This window comes from Xiphias gladius, chromosome 6 (genome assembly GCF_016859285.1).
Source record: "Xiphias gladius isolate SHS-SW01 ecotype Sanya breed wild chromosome 6, ASM1685928v1, whole genome shotgun sequence".
In the NCBI taxonomy this organism is placed as follows: Eukaryota; Metazoa; Chordata; class Actinopteri; order Istiophoriformes; family Xiphiidae; genus Xiphias; species Xiphias gladius.
Window position 1 is genome coordinate 30,069,908 of NC_053405.1, and position 16,956 is coordinate 30,086,863.

Genomic DNA, 16,956 nt, shown 5'->3' on the forward strand with positions numbered 1-16,956 from the left:
GAATGTATGACGTTGGTGTTGGCAAAAATGTGAAGATGGACTCCCCTGTACTTTACAAAATGACTAAAAAGATGGTAAAAGAGTTTAATTTCATAATGTGTGTATGCAACACACATAAATCTACATACAACACACACCTGCTCCTGTAGTGGTGACCACCTTGGCCTTGCTGCGAGCTCCATCGCCTTTGGTGGTATACGCAGCCACAGTCAAAGAGTAGGTAGTGTCTGGGAGCAGACCTATTATAATCGCGTCCTGCATGGCAGGAGACACAGAGAAGAACAAAGAGGGAAGGAAAAAAAATAGACAAAGACACAGGGAGAAATGGAAACAGAGGGGAAGGGAATGGAGGAGACAGGGAGAAAATGGCAGCAACATTCAGTTTGAGAAAACGTCCTCAGTTGAATTGGTGTGTTGTCAGCCAGTTTACTGTACCAGGAACTCAGGCACATTATACAAGTCAAGCGCACATGACATGCATCAGCTTCACAATTACAGCACTCCGCACTACAGGCGTTTAAACTGCCCTTTTGAGGAAAAAGTCAAGTGAGGGTCATGAATGTAAACCTGGAGTGCATTTAGATGAAATGCTCAATGAATTTCATGGTTCCTGGTTCTCAACCGTACTGTTAGATGGTCTATAAGCTCACTCGAACCATGAAAAGAAAAATAGCACATTGCATATCATATCAGCTCCTAAAAGTAGGTATTGAATAGATACACTTTTATAGATGCTGCTGACCTATTAATGGCTATTCCAGACAATCTAAACCCTTTTAGATGGAGGTGGAAATGGCGGTGAGCACATCCAAATGTTGAAGATACGGTAGTACGATAGGTCACGGGTCTAGCAGGAAGTGGGTCTGTAAACTGTGGAACTGGATTATTACCTAAAAGGCAAATATTTTTACCCTTTATGTTTATTTTCCCCTTTAAATAAGTCTGACTAACCAGGAGGTTTGTCGAACTTTTTTTAGTGATGTTTTTGTACTTCCAGATGTCAGAAATTCCTGTAACTTGGTAGGTACAATGTTATTTCAGTCAGCCAACTCATCCAAAACAGAATATTTTGTGAATGTAGAATATGTATAGAGTAAATTTAAATTTGGCTGCTAGGCTCTGTCCTCATCACTCCATCACTACAGGTATAGACTGAGTTCAACACAGCAGGAATTGGAGAGAGACTATAATAACTTTGACTCATCTGTGGGGTCTATGGGGGGATGGTGGGGTTTAAGTGGTATCAACAAGTGACAGCTCCGCTTTCACTTCTGCACTCATGGCTTAAGTACAATGCAACAATGCAAAAGGTGAATTGGATGTATACTGTCGTATGTCAGGTGAAATAAGAAACAGACTCAAATGACTGCCTAAACTAGGTCCCAGGCTTAATTAGCCTTATTATTACCAATAGGAATGCCTGAAAATCTATGAAAGTAAGACCCGAGTCACAAGTGAACCAGACTTATCCTTTAAATCAGAAATCTATTAGAAAATTTGCACAAGTGTTTCTAATTAACTGGTAATTTCATATTCTCCTCCACATATTACAAGCACAAACATATATACGTTTTTGAAAACATCCTTGACCATACAGTAGAAAGCACACAAAGGCAAAACAGCATTCACAAGAAATATCAGATACATATCAAACTTCATAAATCCCCACAAAAAAAATGTCTGCCCACAAACATCAGAGAGCACACGTTCATACATATCCCTCCACTGTTCAAAAAGCCTTGTCAGTACAGCAACATGTACAATCTGTCAGCTGCTGGGAGTCCTTTAAAAGGCTTGAAAAAGACCCACTTCTCTCAGAGAGCAAAGGAAAAATAACACTGGGATGGTGACAGAGGTGTGTGGGGGTATGATAGTTCCAGCAGAGAACCCCCCCCCCCATCACACCGGCACCTTTGCCCACAGCCCAGTGCTTGCTGTGCAATGGAGATGACAGTGCAACTTAGCAAGGCCCTGTTAAAGCAGCCAGTGGTTCCAGAAACAACCAAAGTTCTAATTATTAATTTATGGTTGGCAATTTTATGTCTATCACAGGATGTTTAAAACGTTCCTCTTCTGCTAATTTAAGAGCAGACATGTACAAAGCAGATTTCAGCCTGGGCCTTAAGAGTTAAGATATTTTCCCTCCTTCCTGTCTTTTCTGCAGGGCAAAGAAGGTGAAAGATAAGAGGGAAATGTGACTCATGTGAAGCTACTAAAGTCTCTAAAAGCCTCATTATTTTAATCTGGTGGTTTTCCTTTTTCACTTTTGTTGCCAGAGACTTTCTTGCATTTGGAAAGAGAAGAAAAAGATCTAATTGGGCTTTCATCTGTCTTTTTGAAATGCAGAACACCAGGAGTCTTTGGGGATGTGGGAATGAATTCCCAAGGACTGAACAAATGAAACATTTTACATTGAGAAAGGAGAAATATCTCCTGTGAGGGAGAAGTCTGCTTTAACAGGAGCCAATCATTCAACAGTGACTTCGTGTTTGTCAAATAGCTACTGTTCTCCACCTCCCTCCCTTTTCAACCTTCATGGCCAGTCGGGGGGGGGGATTCCACTAATGTTGGGAACAACTCCACTACAAAAGCTCATCAGCATTTACTGCACTGTGCCAATTCATCCCCACTGGGACATCACGAAGGGAGGAGCACCTCTGACTGATACAAAATAAATACATACATATGGAAAGATTCAGCATTTCTCCCTACCCAAAATTTTTATTCCTGTCAGTGTGGCAAGGGCTTTGAAACAGCATTAAGGTATTTCAGACAATGAGCGGCAGTGCTGAGAGGGAGGACGGGAGCTACCACTCTCGTAAACATGCACGGCTATTTGCCACTGCAGTCTGATTATGGTTCAGCTTTCTCAAAATGCTGCTCACAGTGTGACCATGATAACCACTGTACCGATTGGAAACAATACAGGAGCTATATGTTTGATTGATTGAATGATCAATAAAGACAAAATTATCTTGGAGCAAGGTCAGCATTAAAGTTCTGTCCAGTGTGGAACAATAAATATTATTTTAGTTAGATTATTAATTTACATTTATATTAATTGTGTAATATTGCTAACCATTCCTTCTACTTTAAGCTACAACCCACTCTATTTGACTACTTGACAAGTGAAGGTTAATAGCACCAACTGTAGTGTATGCTAGACTAAAATTCAGTATGTCTCATTTGTTAGCCTTGGTGGGTCTGTTGTGCGCTAGTTCAGAAACTATTATTTTAGTTAGACTTTAGTTAATAGTGTGGAGTTTTTAGCACTTGTTTCTTGAGATCACTGCTCCATTTAAATAAACTTGCAGAAAATATAAATAACCAGCTAACTGAATATAATTGGAATTTAAAAAATCCAAATAATTAAAATATTTAGACACTTACTTTTTGGGGTTGTGGTTGTTGCGGGGATTTTAACTCGTGACTTCAGTATTTGTAAAATCCTGTATCCAGCCCTGTCCACACAGAAAGACTGGACCTTCTTGCAATGAGGCGACTAATACAAAAGATGAATGGAATTTCATTTGTAAGCTCAAATAAAGAAAATTATGTTCGAAAATTCAACAGTGATATTTCTCCCCAAAAAGAACATTGTCAACAGTTATTAAAGCAACTTTTCCTTCAGCAAAAAGTGGTTCTTGTACAAACTGTGTGCAGTATGTTCTGTGGATTCTCCAGAATAAACATGAACACTGCTTCTAGAAAGAGATCATGCTGCTGAATTTCTCACATCATTTTGAAAAACACCTCCATTGTGTTAAGGCAGAGGAAGGAATCAAGAAACAGATATCCTGTTCAAATGAAACCAAAACTATGTGGAAGGAACCACAGAAGTAAGTGAAAAAATATCTTGCTTTGTGATTTGGGTAAACTCACACTTTCTTTTTCTCAACGTATTTTGACTAGGAAGGTTTTTTGGTTATGTTGAAAATAATCAGACCACTTTGGCGTGACATTGTGCAGTAGTCAGTTCTAAAAAAGGGCTGACAGAAAAACAAAAATAAATAAAGTAGTCTTCACAACTGCACTTTCATGGTTAAAATGACTCAGTGGTCTACACAAAAATCTCTGACGAACCTCTGTCAATTCAGAAAGAACAAGCACTGACTGCCAATAATTTTATCAGCGGACTGAAAACAATAAACCTGTACAATTGATAGTTGGAATCTTGAGGCTCTGAACAACTAAAAGGACTGCATAGACCGAACTTGATGTCTCAGACAGGAAATAGCAGATATCAGTCTCTAGTAAGAGCAGCCATGGCTCAACAGCTCATGGTAAACATCTCATGGTCAGTATTCAGATTTCCACTCTCCCTTGTTTCTTTCAAGTGTGATTTTGTCAAATTTGCAACACCAGTGACTGGGTGAGAAGTTAATTACAGCCTTTCAGGGCTTCCAAGTTCTCTCCAAGCCTTAATAGACAACAAGACCGTTTAAAACTGTTACAGAAATGTTGCTAAAAGAAGGGTTGCACCCATCTTACTTACCTAAATTTCCACCAGTTTATTTCACATTACTTCAACCTAATTAGCTACTTGCTAGCAAGCTGTTAAGTCACCAAAATGATGTAACATTGTGAAAGGCAATATGAAAGCTGTGAGAAATTAAATCATGTGCTTGTTGAAAACTTTGTAGCTACATAAATGCAATTAGTTTCTGAATCTGTCCACTGCTAGTCACATTGAGTCATCAACATAGCTGCAGTGTGGACAAGCAGTGAAACTGACACTGCCATCAACTGGGACCCACATACTAGACATGATGCTGTGACTTAAAGAAACAGTCCATACAAAATACAAAAAAAAAACAAACAAAAAAAACTTGTCCTACTTTTACAACCCTAACCCTCTAGAGATATCAAGCCAAACAAACAGAAGCATTGGTTTTAGTAGTTTAATTGGAACTACTTTTTATTTCATAAATAGTCCCTGTTGACTGGGTATTCTGTGGATTACCCAAAAGTATAGGCACATTGTTTATGAAAAGATATGTTGCTGAACTTTTAATGTAATTTTTCAATGCTGTGGAGGCAAAGATCTCAAAAATGAATATCTGTAAACCTTGGCACATCAAACCAAAACTATCTGCATGGCTATAAATCACAAAAGGCATAAGAGAGAATATGTTTGTTTTTGTAATTTGGGTGAACAGACCCTTATAATCTTAATGTAAACAACATCTCTATGTCTACGGACATATGAAATGGTACAGGGCCCAGGAACAACAGAGACAGAAAGAAAAATAGAAGAATAAAGTATATAAAGTGTTTTCTGCTTTATATGTACATCATCATCAGTGGGCATGCTACCAAAGATTCTTGCGCCCAGAGCATGGCTATAACACTAAGTGTGCATTTGTGGTAAGTGTCTGATAAATAATGGAACCAGGAGCCCTTTTTTAATACTGGTTCCATACTGAGGAACTGCCCTCCAATAAATATCAAGTTGTCATAACCTAGAGGATTTTTTATGGGTGAGGTCAAGGCTTATCTGCAGTGACAGGTCGTTAATGAAGATTTACTTGAGTCATCAACTAGAAAAGTGTCTTGGGTCATAAACATGTATATGTTTCTTTCTGCTGGAATTTTATCATTCTGATGTGGGCATTTATGTGGGTAAGTTTGCATTGATGTAATTTGGTTTATAAAGATATTCAACTTTATATGTTTTTGTCTTAATTGTTTTTTAAAATCTTGGGACCATGATGAGAAAATGTGGTTTTACCTTGATGTGTGAGTCAGTGAACCTCATCTCTATTAACATGCAATCTTACCTACACTATCTGATAATGTGGTATTTGCATTTAAAATATTAATACTATTAATAGGCACTGTCATTAAAATGATTCAGCCCACATCGATATGGGTTCTCAATTAGCAAATTATGTAGGCAGATCTGAATGATCTATGAACACATTTGGTGTGTCTCAGATCCATGGGAGCAATGCAGGATACTACAAGAGAAATAAATGCTGTTTTCTTCCTGTAAATCCCTTATAGAGCCTACATGAAAACAATTTTGGTTTAGTAAATTCCTGCTGTCAGTCAGCCTGGTGAAGAAAATTGGCCAGCTGTAGTCTTTTCAGCTGCTGACAGGATAGTTGATCTTGACAGAGATGGCCGTCAGTGTGGATTGAACAGACTGGACACACTTATGCACCACTTTCACTTTGCTGTCGATTTGGACTCCCAGTACAAAGGTAATCAAAGCCAGTGGACAAGCTTGCTAGCATTAGTGCTAGCTTGGCTACCTCTTTCTGTCATGTGACCCTCTTGACCCTTGTTGCACTTTAAGGGGGAAGTGATGCTGTCACATGGGCTCTAGAGCCTGACAATGCAAGCTACACCATATCAATGTTTTCCGTGTGCATTTACACCTATACATATACAGATACATGTCACATCTTAATACCAGGTAGAAATCAGTGTATTGAACTTAAGGGTTAACAGTTGACAAAACATATTCCCATCTTGGTTCCTAGATGTATAAAACCAAGACAGACACTACATATAACATTAAATAAAAAATCTTTAAAACCCAAATTACATTAATATCAGCTACCTCCACCTTAAATAAAATAAAAATGTGATTGCTGGGATTCAAGTGAGGTGAGAGAGAATGCAAGAGACACTGAACTAAAGGCTCAACATTTGTTTGACAATTACTGGTGTAAACTCTGGGGTATATCTGTGTGTGTGTGTGTGTGTGTGTGTGTGTGCGCGTGTTCTGTAATACCATGGCAGGAACACAGATATTCCTCCCTGAGCCCATACAAACCATAACAAAATCAGAAGAGTGTTTACAGACAAAACTTCTCAGGGACTGGGAGGCTGTAATTCTGTCAAGACACACACCAACAGACTCACACACACACTGTAATGAGCTGTTGCAAAGGCCCATTATCCAGATAGTGTATCCAGATACAGATCACATGCTAATACCAGGTGGAAATGGAGCCATGATGAATGTACCGTATCTGTAGCTACAAATAAGATTTGTTTGGATAACTGCTGCCCACTCTGTCAGGTTTTTCATTTTAGAGTGGTGAAAAGACAGAAGGGCAGGTGGAAAAACAATTGTGTTAGTACACACACACAGAACAGAAGATGTTATGACAGAAAACACACTCCCCATAACCCCTGTCCACCCAACACACTCTGTGGCTACTCACGTAGTCTGCGGAGATCTCATCAGTCCACTGATGAAAAGGATAGACAGGGGAGAGGAGTCAGAAAAACAGATTGAACTTTTTCTCAGCTGAACTTACTTGAGGCCATTCTATAAGACGATCAACATGCTTGAATACTACAGCTATTAGTAACTGGTGGAGAGATGGAGCTGTCAGGATGGGGTTACTTTAAACTGCATGTGGTATTGGAGGTAATGTGTGAATATGTGTGTGTACATAACGAGGACTATTCTCCGTAGTGCCACCTGGTGAGACAAGTCTGATCTACGCTGATGAGGGTTCCCTGCTGGCTGACTCGGCAGGGTGGAATTCAAACTAGAAAGGCAATATGGCAGCTAATGTGAGTCTGCTAGGGGACCTATCTGTATATATACAGACAGATGTATATATACAGATAGGTACGTAAATATTTGGTGACACAGTTTTCATAATTTTGCCTCCATACGGTACAACAATTAAACTGAAATGAAGCCATCAAGATGCAAAGTGTAGACTTTCAGATTTAATTATTAGGGTTTCTTCACCACGGAAGGAATTCTGAGATCATCCACTTTAGTTGTCTTCTGTGGTCTTCAAGGCCTTTTGGTGTTGCTGAGCTCGCCAGTGCATTCCTTCTTATTAAAATAGTACCAAAGTGTTGATCTGGCCACCCCCTAAGTTTCTGCCATCTGTCTGATAGGTTAGTTTAGTTTTTTCAGCCTAATGATGTCCTCCTTCACTTGCATCGACACTTCTTTGGACAATGTATTGAGGGTTCACATTAACAGCTACCAAATGTAAATTAAACACTTGGAATCAACTCCAGAACTTTTATCTGCTTCATTTTACATTAAATAACGAGAGAACAGGCCACACCTGACCATGAAACTGATTGTCAGTCAATTGTCCAATTACTTTTAAGCCTCTGAAAAGGAGGGACTATGTATAAAAATGTATGCAATTTCTAAATATATTTTTGTCAAATCCATTTAATTAAAGTTGAAATCAACACTTCCATTACATCTTGATGGCTTTGTTTCAGACTCATTGTGGTGGAGTACAGAGGACAAAATTTTGTCACTGTCCAAATACTTAGGTATCCAACTGTATGCATATATATACATATACATACACACACACACGCACATATATATACACACATATATATATATATACATATATATATAAATACGCACAAACACACACACACACACACACACACACACACACACACACACACACACACACACACACACATATATACATATAAACTACAATGTGTATATAAATATATATATATAAACTACAGCGTGTGTGTTCATGGTAATGAAGGAATATGTCACCCAGTGCAACAGTGTGACTCATCGATGTGTTTTCAATAGCTTTTGAACAACAGTGGAGCTTTTGCCATTATGTCCATATATTTTCAAAACACCAGAAGTACACAGATATTAAATTAAAGTGTTGTTGTTTCCTGTAATATATATACCCCGCTGATAGGACATTATGGGTCTGGGTTTGTGGTGCTTTTTATGTTAAGGACTTATGAGGGTCTATATACAACTATAAAAATACTTTGATAAACATTTATAGCCTACATACTGAATAATTGGACTCAAGGTTGAAATATTAATTAATCTGGACAAAAATCTAGAATAACATTTTATTACAACATGACTCTGACCGCTTACCACCATGTCCTCCAACGTAAATGATGGTCGTTAAGGAGCTTACCAGTGGATGGTGTACTGGACCTTTGTCATGGTAACAGTAATAAAAATGCTTTTAATATTGTCGAACTGTCACAGTTCGGATAGGTTTAGGCACAAAAACAATTTGGTAAGGTTTATGAAAAGATAGTGGTTTCGGTTAAAATAAATACTTCCTTAAAAGGTATAGTCAGAGATTCTAACCCCATACACTTTTTTCCCCACAAAGCCCTGGCTCTGTAAATGGGAAACAAACTAAGTGGCTTGGACCGAGCCACACAACACTATTCCAGCCAATCAGCAACAGGGAGCATTCATGCTTTTGCACAAGACAAGGGAAAGAGAAAGGAGAAGAGGGGGGATGGGGGAAAGGGGACAGTGAGAGCAATGGACAGTAAATTTGGCAAATGCTCATGTGTTGAGATCCAAAACATAATCACATTGTGAATGAGAGATGGCTGAGAAACGGCCAAAGAGGAGAAGGTCAGAAGAACCAAAACATAGAGAGGAGTGCTATAATCAGGTGAGGGTGAAGAGCTGCATTAAAATCGGTGATGCTTTCCAATGGTAGAGAGACCTCAGAGAGTTGAAAGGGATGAAGACGTATGCAGAGGTTGCTCTCTTTCAGCTTGACACGTGGGTAACACTTATTTTGCTCTGATTCACAGATCCAATAGGTCAGTATTGTTTTGTCCCGTTTGCTAACGTTTGTGATAGCTAATCCCAACTGGTTAGTTAGCAAGCACATTTGTGTGTCCAGTAACATTAAATTTCTCTCTCACAGACATTCAGCTTACTTTCTGGTGTGCCAAGATAAGGTGTTGGTGTGGTGTAGCAGGAGAGTTTTGAGTATCGCTGTCTGCAGCTGGTGGGTAGCTAAGGTAAACTGTCTCGTCCTCTCTGCAGTTGGCTAACACACAACTTAGTTAACGTTAGTTACATTACTTGCTGTCTAATTGTTTGCTCTATAACATGGTATTTAATCGTGCAACGTGTGAAGGATTTTATAGCCACGAAGACCTAAAAAATCATGTTTGCTAGTACAGTGGGATTATTTGGATTGATACATAATTTGAAATGCTGCGCCAGGTAATGTTACCTTCCTTTAGCATAGCTATAAACTGACGGTCCTCTCTTCTCTCACTGTAGTTTTGTCAAAACAACCTAAACAAGTAACTCTCGCTAGTTTTTACTTCCTTGTTGTTTGAATGCTGTGCTTGTGTGCACGTCATTTGTTTGATGATGTTATATATTACACTATTTTTCTGCTTCAGCTATGAGAAACAGTATCCACTTCCACACCGTATAAGATGCTGTAGATTCTGCCATTTTTCTCTCTAGGTCAGCTAGCCCAGTTGTTAGTGTCATTGTGCTTTCGTGAATTTGGGCGTTGGAGCTCCTGAAGGAGCCCTGAAGGAGCCCCAGTGGTAAGGATTCAGGGTAAAAAAGTGATTGGTATGTTCTATACTAGCTGATGCAAAAATAATAATAAAAAAAACAAAACAAAAAACAAAACAAAAACAAAAGCAAAGGTTGGCTGTGAAAAGTATGAATGGACTGAGATATGTGTTCATTCTATCAAAGGGAAGTACAAAACCAGTGTGCCTGATTGGCAATGATACTGTGGCCTTTGTGAAGTATGGTAGAATATACCTATTATGAATCCCCAGAGCCTGGTGGTAAGGACTCATATATCACTCACTTAATCCAGCACCTGTGACACTATGGAAATTTGAACCAAGTTAAAATGGTTCTTTATAAAAGTTTTACAGCACTAGTAGATATCTGATACCACAAAGGTCTGTACAGAACCATTTGAGCATTGATTATTATAGGACAACAAACGGTTATGCACATTGATAAGCTTAAAATACAATTACTCCTAACTTTAAGGAACCCTTATTGTCAATAAAGTTTTGCTTTGTTTGCTTACTGATGAAGGCCAAAGAACATTAGTCAGTCTGTGTTACTCCCAACACATGAGCAATTGCTTTAACAGCAGTCATTCACAGGCTCAGGCATTTATATTCTGCTCCACGACCTTGCTGACTAACCAGAAATCAAAGAAAAGACAAAGGGCTTCGCCTCCACAGCTTCTTAGAAGTAAATACAAGCCGTTATCATAAACAGTGTTTTCCTAACATGCAACAAACAAACTCTAGCAGATAGAGCGTGAAAAACTGATATACTGTGAGTGATGTAGCCCGATGAGGGGATGAGATGTTTTTGTGAGATGTTCTTATGATTTCACCCTCTAAAAATTAGCAAGTTTTAATAATTTCCTCAGCTACAATGATTGTTTTTTGTGACTGGTACACTGTTGTGTTTTATATAGGCTCATTATATAGGCTATAATCAAGAGTGATGTTGATTAACTGTCGGTTACTGTCAGTTACTGTCACTTAGGCTACTGTCAGAATAACTGAGTTATCTTACAATCTAGCTAGCAAGTAGCTAATAGCCAGGTTTAAATTCACAGGTTTAAATCTAGAACATGATATGAAAATAGGTTGGAGGTGGGGCAAGTGCACGAACCTTTCACAGAAATAGAGCCAGGGCGAGCGTTTTCTCAAACAAAAGACACGTCGCTCAGCCTGTTTGCTGACACACGGGGCAGGTTAGGACATCTTCATTGGGAAATACTGAATCAATCTGATGTTCGCTCGCTCACTCGTTTTATTAAAGAAAAGTCCCATTTGACGTAGAGGTCTAATGATTATACAGTAAACAGTAACCAGGACACTGTTTCTGCTGTTGAATATAGTAAATTTAATTTTGAGCTCTTTAATTTAAACTCCACAAACTCAAATCAATTCACCTCAACTGCATTGGTTTATAGACAGAAATCTTAGCGATAGATATCCCAAAACCTTGCCAAATAAAATCAAAACTATCTGCATGACTGCATAGTAGAGGTAAGTGAAAAGCAACCCTGTCTCCTAAAATGGTAATCAATTATGTTCAATAAGTTCATCTCAACACTGTTGCAGAAATTCCCACACGTGTTACACTTGCAGGTTGCTTTGCTTTCAACCTCTGTCCAGTTTATCCCAAACCAGCTCCATGGGGTTTAAGTCTGGAGATTGTGTTGGTTTTCCATTAATCCGCTGTCTGGTTCTTTTCTTCTGTTTTGGGTCATTATCTCTCTGTAGGATGTACCCCTGACCAGAGTCTGGCTTCCTTTGTCACTTGCCTTTTTCCTCACTATTGTGATAGCAATATACAGTACTACTTACTACAGTACAGTATTATCCTAATAATGCGTCAGAGGGTGTAGTACCTAAGTTTGTTCCAACTCTGCCTTTGTACAGACAGAACTGTTTGTAAGTCATCAACAAAAGCTGGATAAACTGAGGAATTTTTTTTTTTTTTTTTTAACTTTCAAGTCTTCATTTACTTCCAGTGCAGCTGGAAAGCAGTAAGGTAACAATTTTATTAATCCCTTAACAAAAAAAAAAAAAAAAAAATCACTTTGACATTGACATGATTTTCAGTTTTTGGTTGTCTGTAGACTGTGTTGTTTAAAAAAAAAAAAAAAAAAAAAAAAAAACCTTGGGCAGTTTACTGCTTACCTTTCGTAATATCTGGACACACAAGGCAGGGACTCATAATGCATGACTCAGAATCAGATTTCCAGAAATCAGAGTTTTTAGTTAGCAAAAGGTTTGGTACACAGGTGAGCAGTCAGACAGGCAGACAAATCCAAAAAGGGCTAGGCAGAGGCAGGGTCAAAAAACTATGAAAAAGTCACACACAAGAGAGCCAGACAGTAAGAGTGGCTAGACCGCTTATCATGGGGAACAAGGATAGACTGCCAAAGAGGGCAGGGAGCGCAGAGACTAAATACACTAGGAGAAGGGAGACAATGAGACACAGGTGCAACACATCAGGGAAGGACAGACAATCACAGAGGGGGGGAAACCATGAGGGCAGGAAGTGTGGATCTGAAAAGAGAGGGAAGGGTAAGTTACACCAACATAAAACAGGGAATTCTGCAAACTGAAGGAAAAAAAACGGAAAACATGACCTAGGATAGGATGTGGGACTTGACACCTTTTTACCACTTAAGGATATTCACTGGAATTAAATTTCTATAAAAACTGACAAAATTGGGGTTTTCTAAAACTTCTGACTGGTAGTGTTATTATAAAGCTCTACTGAGTCGGAAATGAGAACCAAGGGTAATATGGCCTATACATATCCATTCTGTATCTGATTAGCCACCAAGGTTCCCCAGGTCCTAATTTAGTCATCTACCAATGTCCACGGACCTCTGAATGGATGTCGTGTGTAGATATGTCCAGAAAGTGTAATGTGGCTAGTGAAGGTGAAGGGAGTTGACAAAATGTACATAGTAGAAGTCCTGGTCTGCTAAGTAGTTCAGAGAGCCAACAGATGAAGCCTGGATGGGAATTTATACACTGTTACTTTATTCTTCAGTACTTAACATTGACCATACAATGCAAGGTCTGCACAGCACTACATTCACTAGTCGCACATGAGTAGTAGAACATAATTATCAGAACCAGGACCAACTCATTACTGAGAGATCATTCTCAACAGTGTTGGTTGGAACAATATGGCAGTATCTCCATACAGAGCTCTCAGCTTTTAGTCCATCACATCAAAACAGAAGGAGGCACCACCTTGTCTCACAGTTCAGTATTATAGTAGATGTACAGTACAAACTCGTGCTATTAGAGCCAGGTTGTGCCAGAAAAAAAGAGTCTATTTGACATGTTGTCCAACCTTGAAAGAAGGCAAAATTGTTTATAGTTGCTCTGAATGGCGACACTATAAGGTGGGGAGGTGCAATATTGTTTAAATATGGCGATAACAGCACAGATTATCAGACAGTATCTCCTGGAAGGGGAATTAACAGTGTTGCAATGGGCGAACAGAAAGCTCTGAAGCTGTTTGACCATCCGACAAGCACTTGACTATACTGGCAGCTCTATAATAGCAGACATCCAATGTGCTCTAAACAAAATCAGATAAAAGTCCCATGTCTATGGCCATGTCCATTTTGGATTACATCAAGGCTGGAAATTATAGCCATTGTCATTCTAAATGTCATCCTATCTGGTGTTATTTTACTCCACCGTGTTCAGTTCTTGATGTAGGAATTCTATCAGCATCAATAAAAAACTCCAAAGGAATATAAGGAACAGGAGTTTGGTGAGCCATGCTAAGGAGCTGCCTTTTAAGGCTAAAGTATAAGGCATCTGTGGTTTAGCAAAGAACTGTGAAGGAGCGGGATTCACTGAACAAGTAGAGTGTATTGTTTTGTCATATCAAAAAACTCCCTATAACATTTGTATAATATTCCTGTGGCAATGTAACCTCATCATACTCTGTGGCGTTTGTTGTTTTCTTTGGGATCAATTTAAATTTTTCATAAAATGCCAAAAGGGACCAGGTGTGCAGTGCTATTAAACAGTTTGTAGGATGATTGGTTATTTTGGCAGGTGTCACTCCCTGAATTAGTAAATCAACAGCAGCACTCAGAGAAAACTTTAGCTCAAGAAGACAGAGAAAAGCTAACATCTTCCAGGGTTAAATAATACCTCTTTTCTTGGGAAACTCTTTAATTTCATCTTGTGAAACACAGACATGGTCTGACATTCAGTTAGAAATGAAAGAACAGTTGTTTGCTACGGCTAACAATAGGTGAAATAAATAAAATTAAAACTGCCACAGGATGCTCTACATTATGAATTTATCGTTGCAGTAACAGCCTGGCAGAGCCCACCAAGACTCAAAACGTATGTTTCCCACCAGTGCTACATGTTAACATTGAGAAAGAATCTTTATGATAATGTCCTCTGACATCAGGGAGTGACAACCTGGAGTCAATCAGTCACGCTTGTTTTGAGTCAAGGTAGCCCTAATGTCTTTCTCCTCAGCCACGTCCTACAGCTTCTCCTGAGGGGTCTTTGTGGAGGAAACTCATTTCAGCCATTTACACCTGCAATCTCTTTCATTCAGTTATTACCCAAAGCACATGACTGTAGTTTGGGGTATGAACCGAAACAGTGCCTGCATTGCTGATGCCACACCCATCCGCTTGTAACTCTCATGCTCCATCTTACCCTAACTTGTAATGTAGGCCCCAAGACACTTGAACTCCATCAGCTGGGGTTGCAACTTATTCCCAATCTACAGTCTGAAATCCACATCCACTTGAAGTTACTGACTCTGATGCTGACTGTTTCATAATTTGGCCTCTTTTTTCTTATACTCACACAAAGATTTGCCATTCTCTTAGCTACTCTCATGACATAGGCTTTTCTTCCTAGGTGTGATGGCCATCAACATGTTCAATTTGAAAAGTCAGGGAAAATTGCAATGTTTGCAATTTTCTTTTTAGCATAGTGAGCTGAGTATGTGGTCTGTGTCACACTAATATACGTAGAAAATATTATGCCAGGTTTGGTATCAACTGCCAATTCAGTTGGTACTGTTTCCTTTTAACCAAAGATCTTCACTTTCATCAAAGAGAGAGTTCTGAGTAATCATTAGTGTAACAAAACATTCAATAGAGTTTTGGTGGTGCTCACTGTTTAACTGGATAAATTAAGCAGCCATTAAGTTGCTGAATGGTGACTGGAGGATATGGGGAGCTGTTCACAGCAGGAACCAACCACCCTGTATTGCTGGAAATCCAGAAATGCAACCATTAAAAGGAAGAATAATTAGTGAAAGTTATATTCTCTTTGCCAATTTCCTAAGGGGGTCATTCAAATTTCATCTTACCTTGTATTATTACTTAACTGTCCTCCTTAACTGCCTTTCCTTAGCTGTCCTTCAGATTTGCACTAATGGCAACCAACAGAGAGAGAGATGAGATAGGGGGGAAAAGAGAACCGATGACTTAGAAGGGTGAACACAACTTGTTCCACACTGAAATCTTCAGCACAACTACAGTTTCTAGGTTGCTTATGATGTGGTAACAACATGTAGAAATACTAATATTAAATATTAGTTCACATAAATTGATTTGAGGGTTTTGAAGTTATTGAGCTACATATTTTTTTCTTAAGATAATGAAGAATTATTAGACCTGCTTGGTAATGTAATTAACATTTGCAACTGCACTGTAAAGTAACAGAGTATGTTCTGTCTTACATTACTGAGATCTGGTCCTACATCATATATACATAAGGTTACTATATTACTGTAAGCAAATACTGTATGCTCCCCATTGTGTGATGTTGAAAATAATTTGCATACAACGGTCTCAATTTAATTTCCAGCAGTAGCAGGCAGCTGTTTTCCATGCCTTTCTGGTAAATCCTCTGTATAGTACCTGCCCAGCACCAGCACCATATGTTTCCTTTAGGCTGGTGTCAAAAGCTGTCGATTGAACTCTGGTGTGGAATAAATAACTGCACCAAGAGCGCTTATAAAGGAGGGTCTTGGCCCACTTCCAAGAAGACTCTGGTAAGGTTTATGAGTGGTCTGAAAGGAAAATGGACCAACCACAGAGTTTTATGTACGCATATACGTATGTGATTTTAGCTAAACTATTAAATCCATCTGCTGACTGTGAACTGTTGTTGAACTGATCTTATAATAAGCAATCTGTAAAACTGATGGGTATATCTATGCATATAATTTGGTAACCATGGTAATATGTGTGTGTGTCAGTATATGTGGGGATTTTCCCTTATACATCAGAGTCAAGTAGCTAAAACTGTGGTGTGTTGTGCTTGTATCCTACTTTGTGTACTTTGGTAGTACATTAAGATGCCTCTTTTTCATTCTTCCTCAACGTGTCTTTCATTATTCATAATGTGTTGTTTTCAGTCCAATAATACCATTAATGCTAATAATCAGTTATTTCTTTGTGAACTTTTTGTGACACCAGAGAATGTAAATGTACACATAAGGCACTGTACAGTTCTGCATAACTTGTCCCTGGAATTTGATTTCACACATGGGTCTATGTTGTGCCCAAACTGTCCAAAAAGGTCAGCTACCTGTCAGTCCATATTACTTCATGCCTACAGTTCTTGGTTTGTTTGTAAAAAAGTAAGTACAAACAAACCAGACCAGACCCTTGGTTTGCC

The 16,956-nt window shown here is 38.8% G+C and overlaps 1 protein-coding gene across 14 annotated transcripts in view; it reads right to left on the bottom strand.

Annotated features, from left to right (window-relative positions):
• Positions 1-16,956, bottom strand: part of ptprfa (protein tyrosine phosphatase receptor type Fa) — a 221,680-nt gene that overhangs the window by 78,451 nt on the left and 126,273 nt on the right. For 13 of the 14 annotated variants that reach the window (XM_040129782.1, XM_040129780.1, XM_040129779.1 and 10 more), the window contains one exon: positions 138-255. In XM_040129782.1, the coding sequence (XP_039985716.1) occupies positions 138-255 (118 nt within the window). Of the gene's footprint in view, positions 1-137; positions 256-7,178; positions 7,206-16,956 lie in introns of all 14 variants that reach the window. The other variant, XM_040129781.1, reaches the window with a different exon arrangement.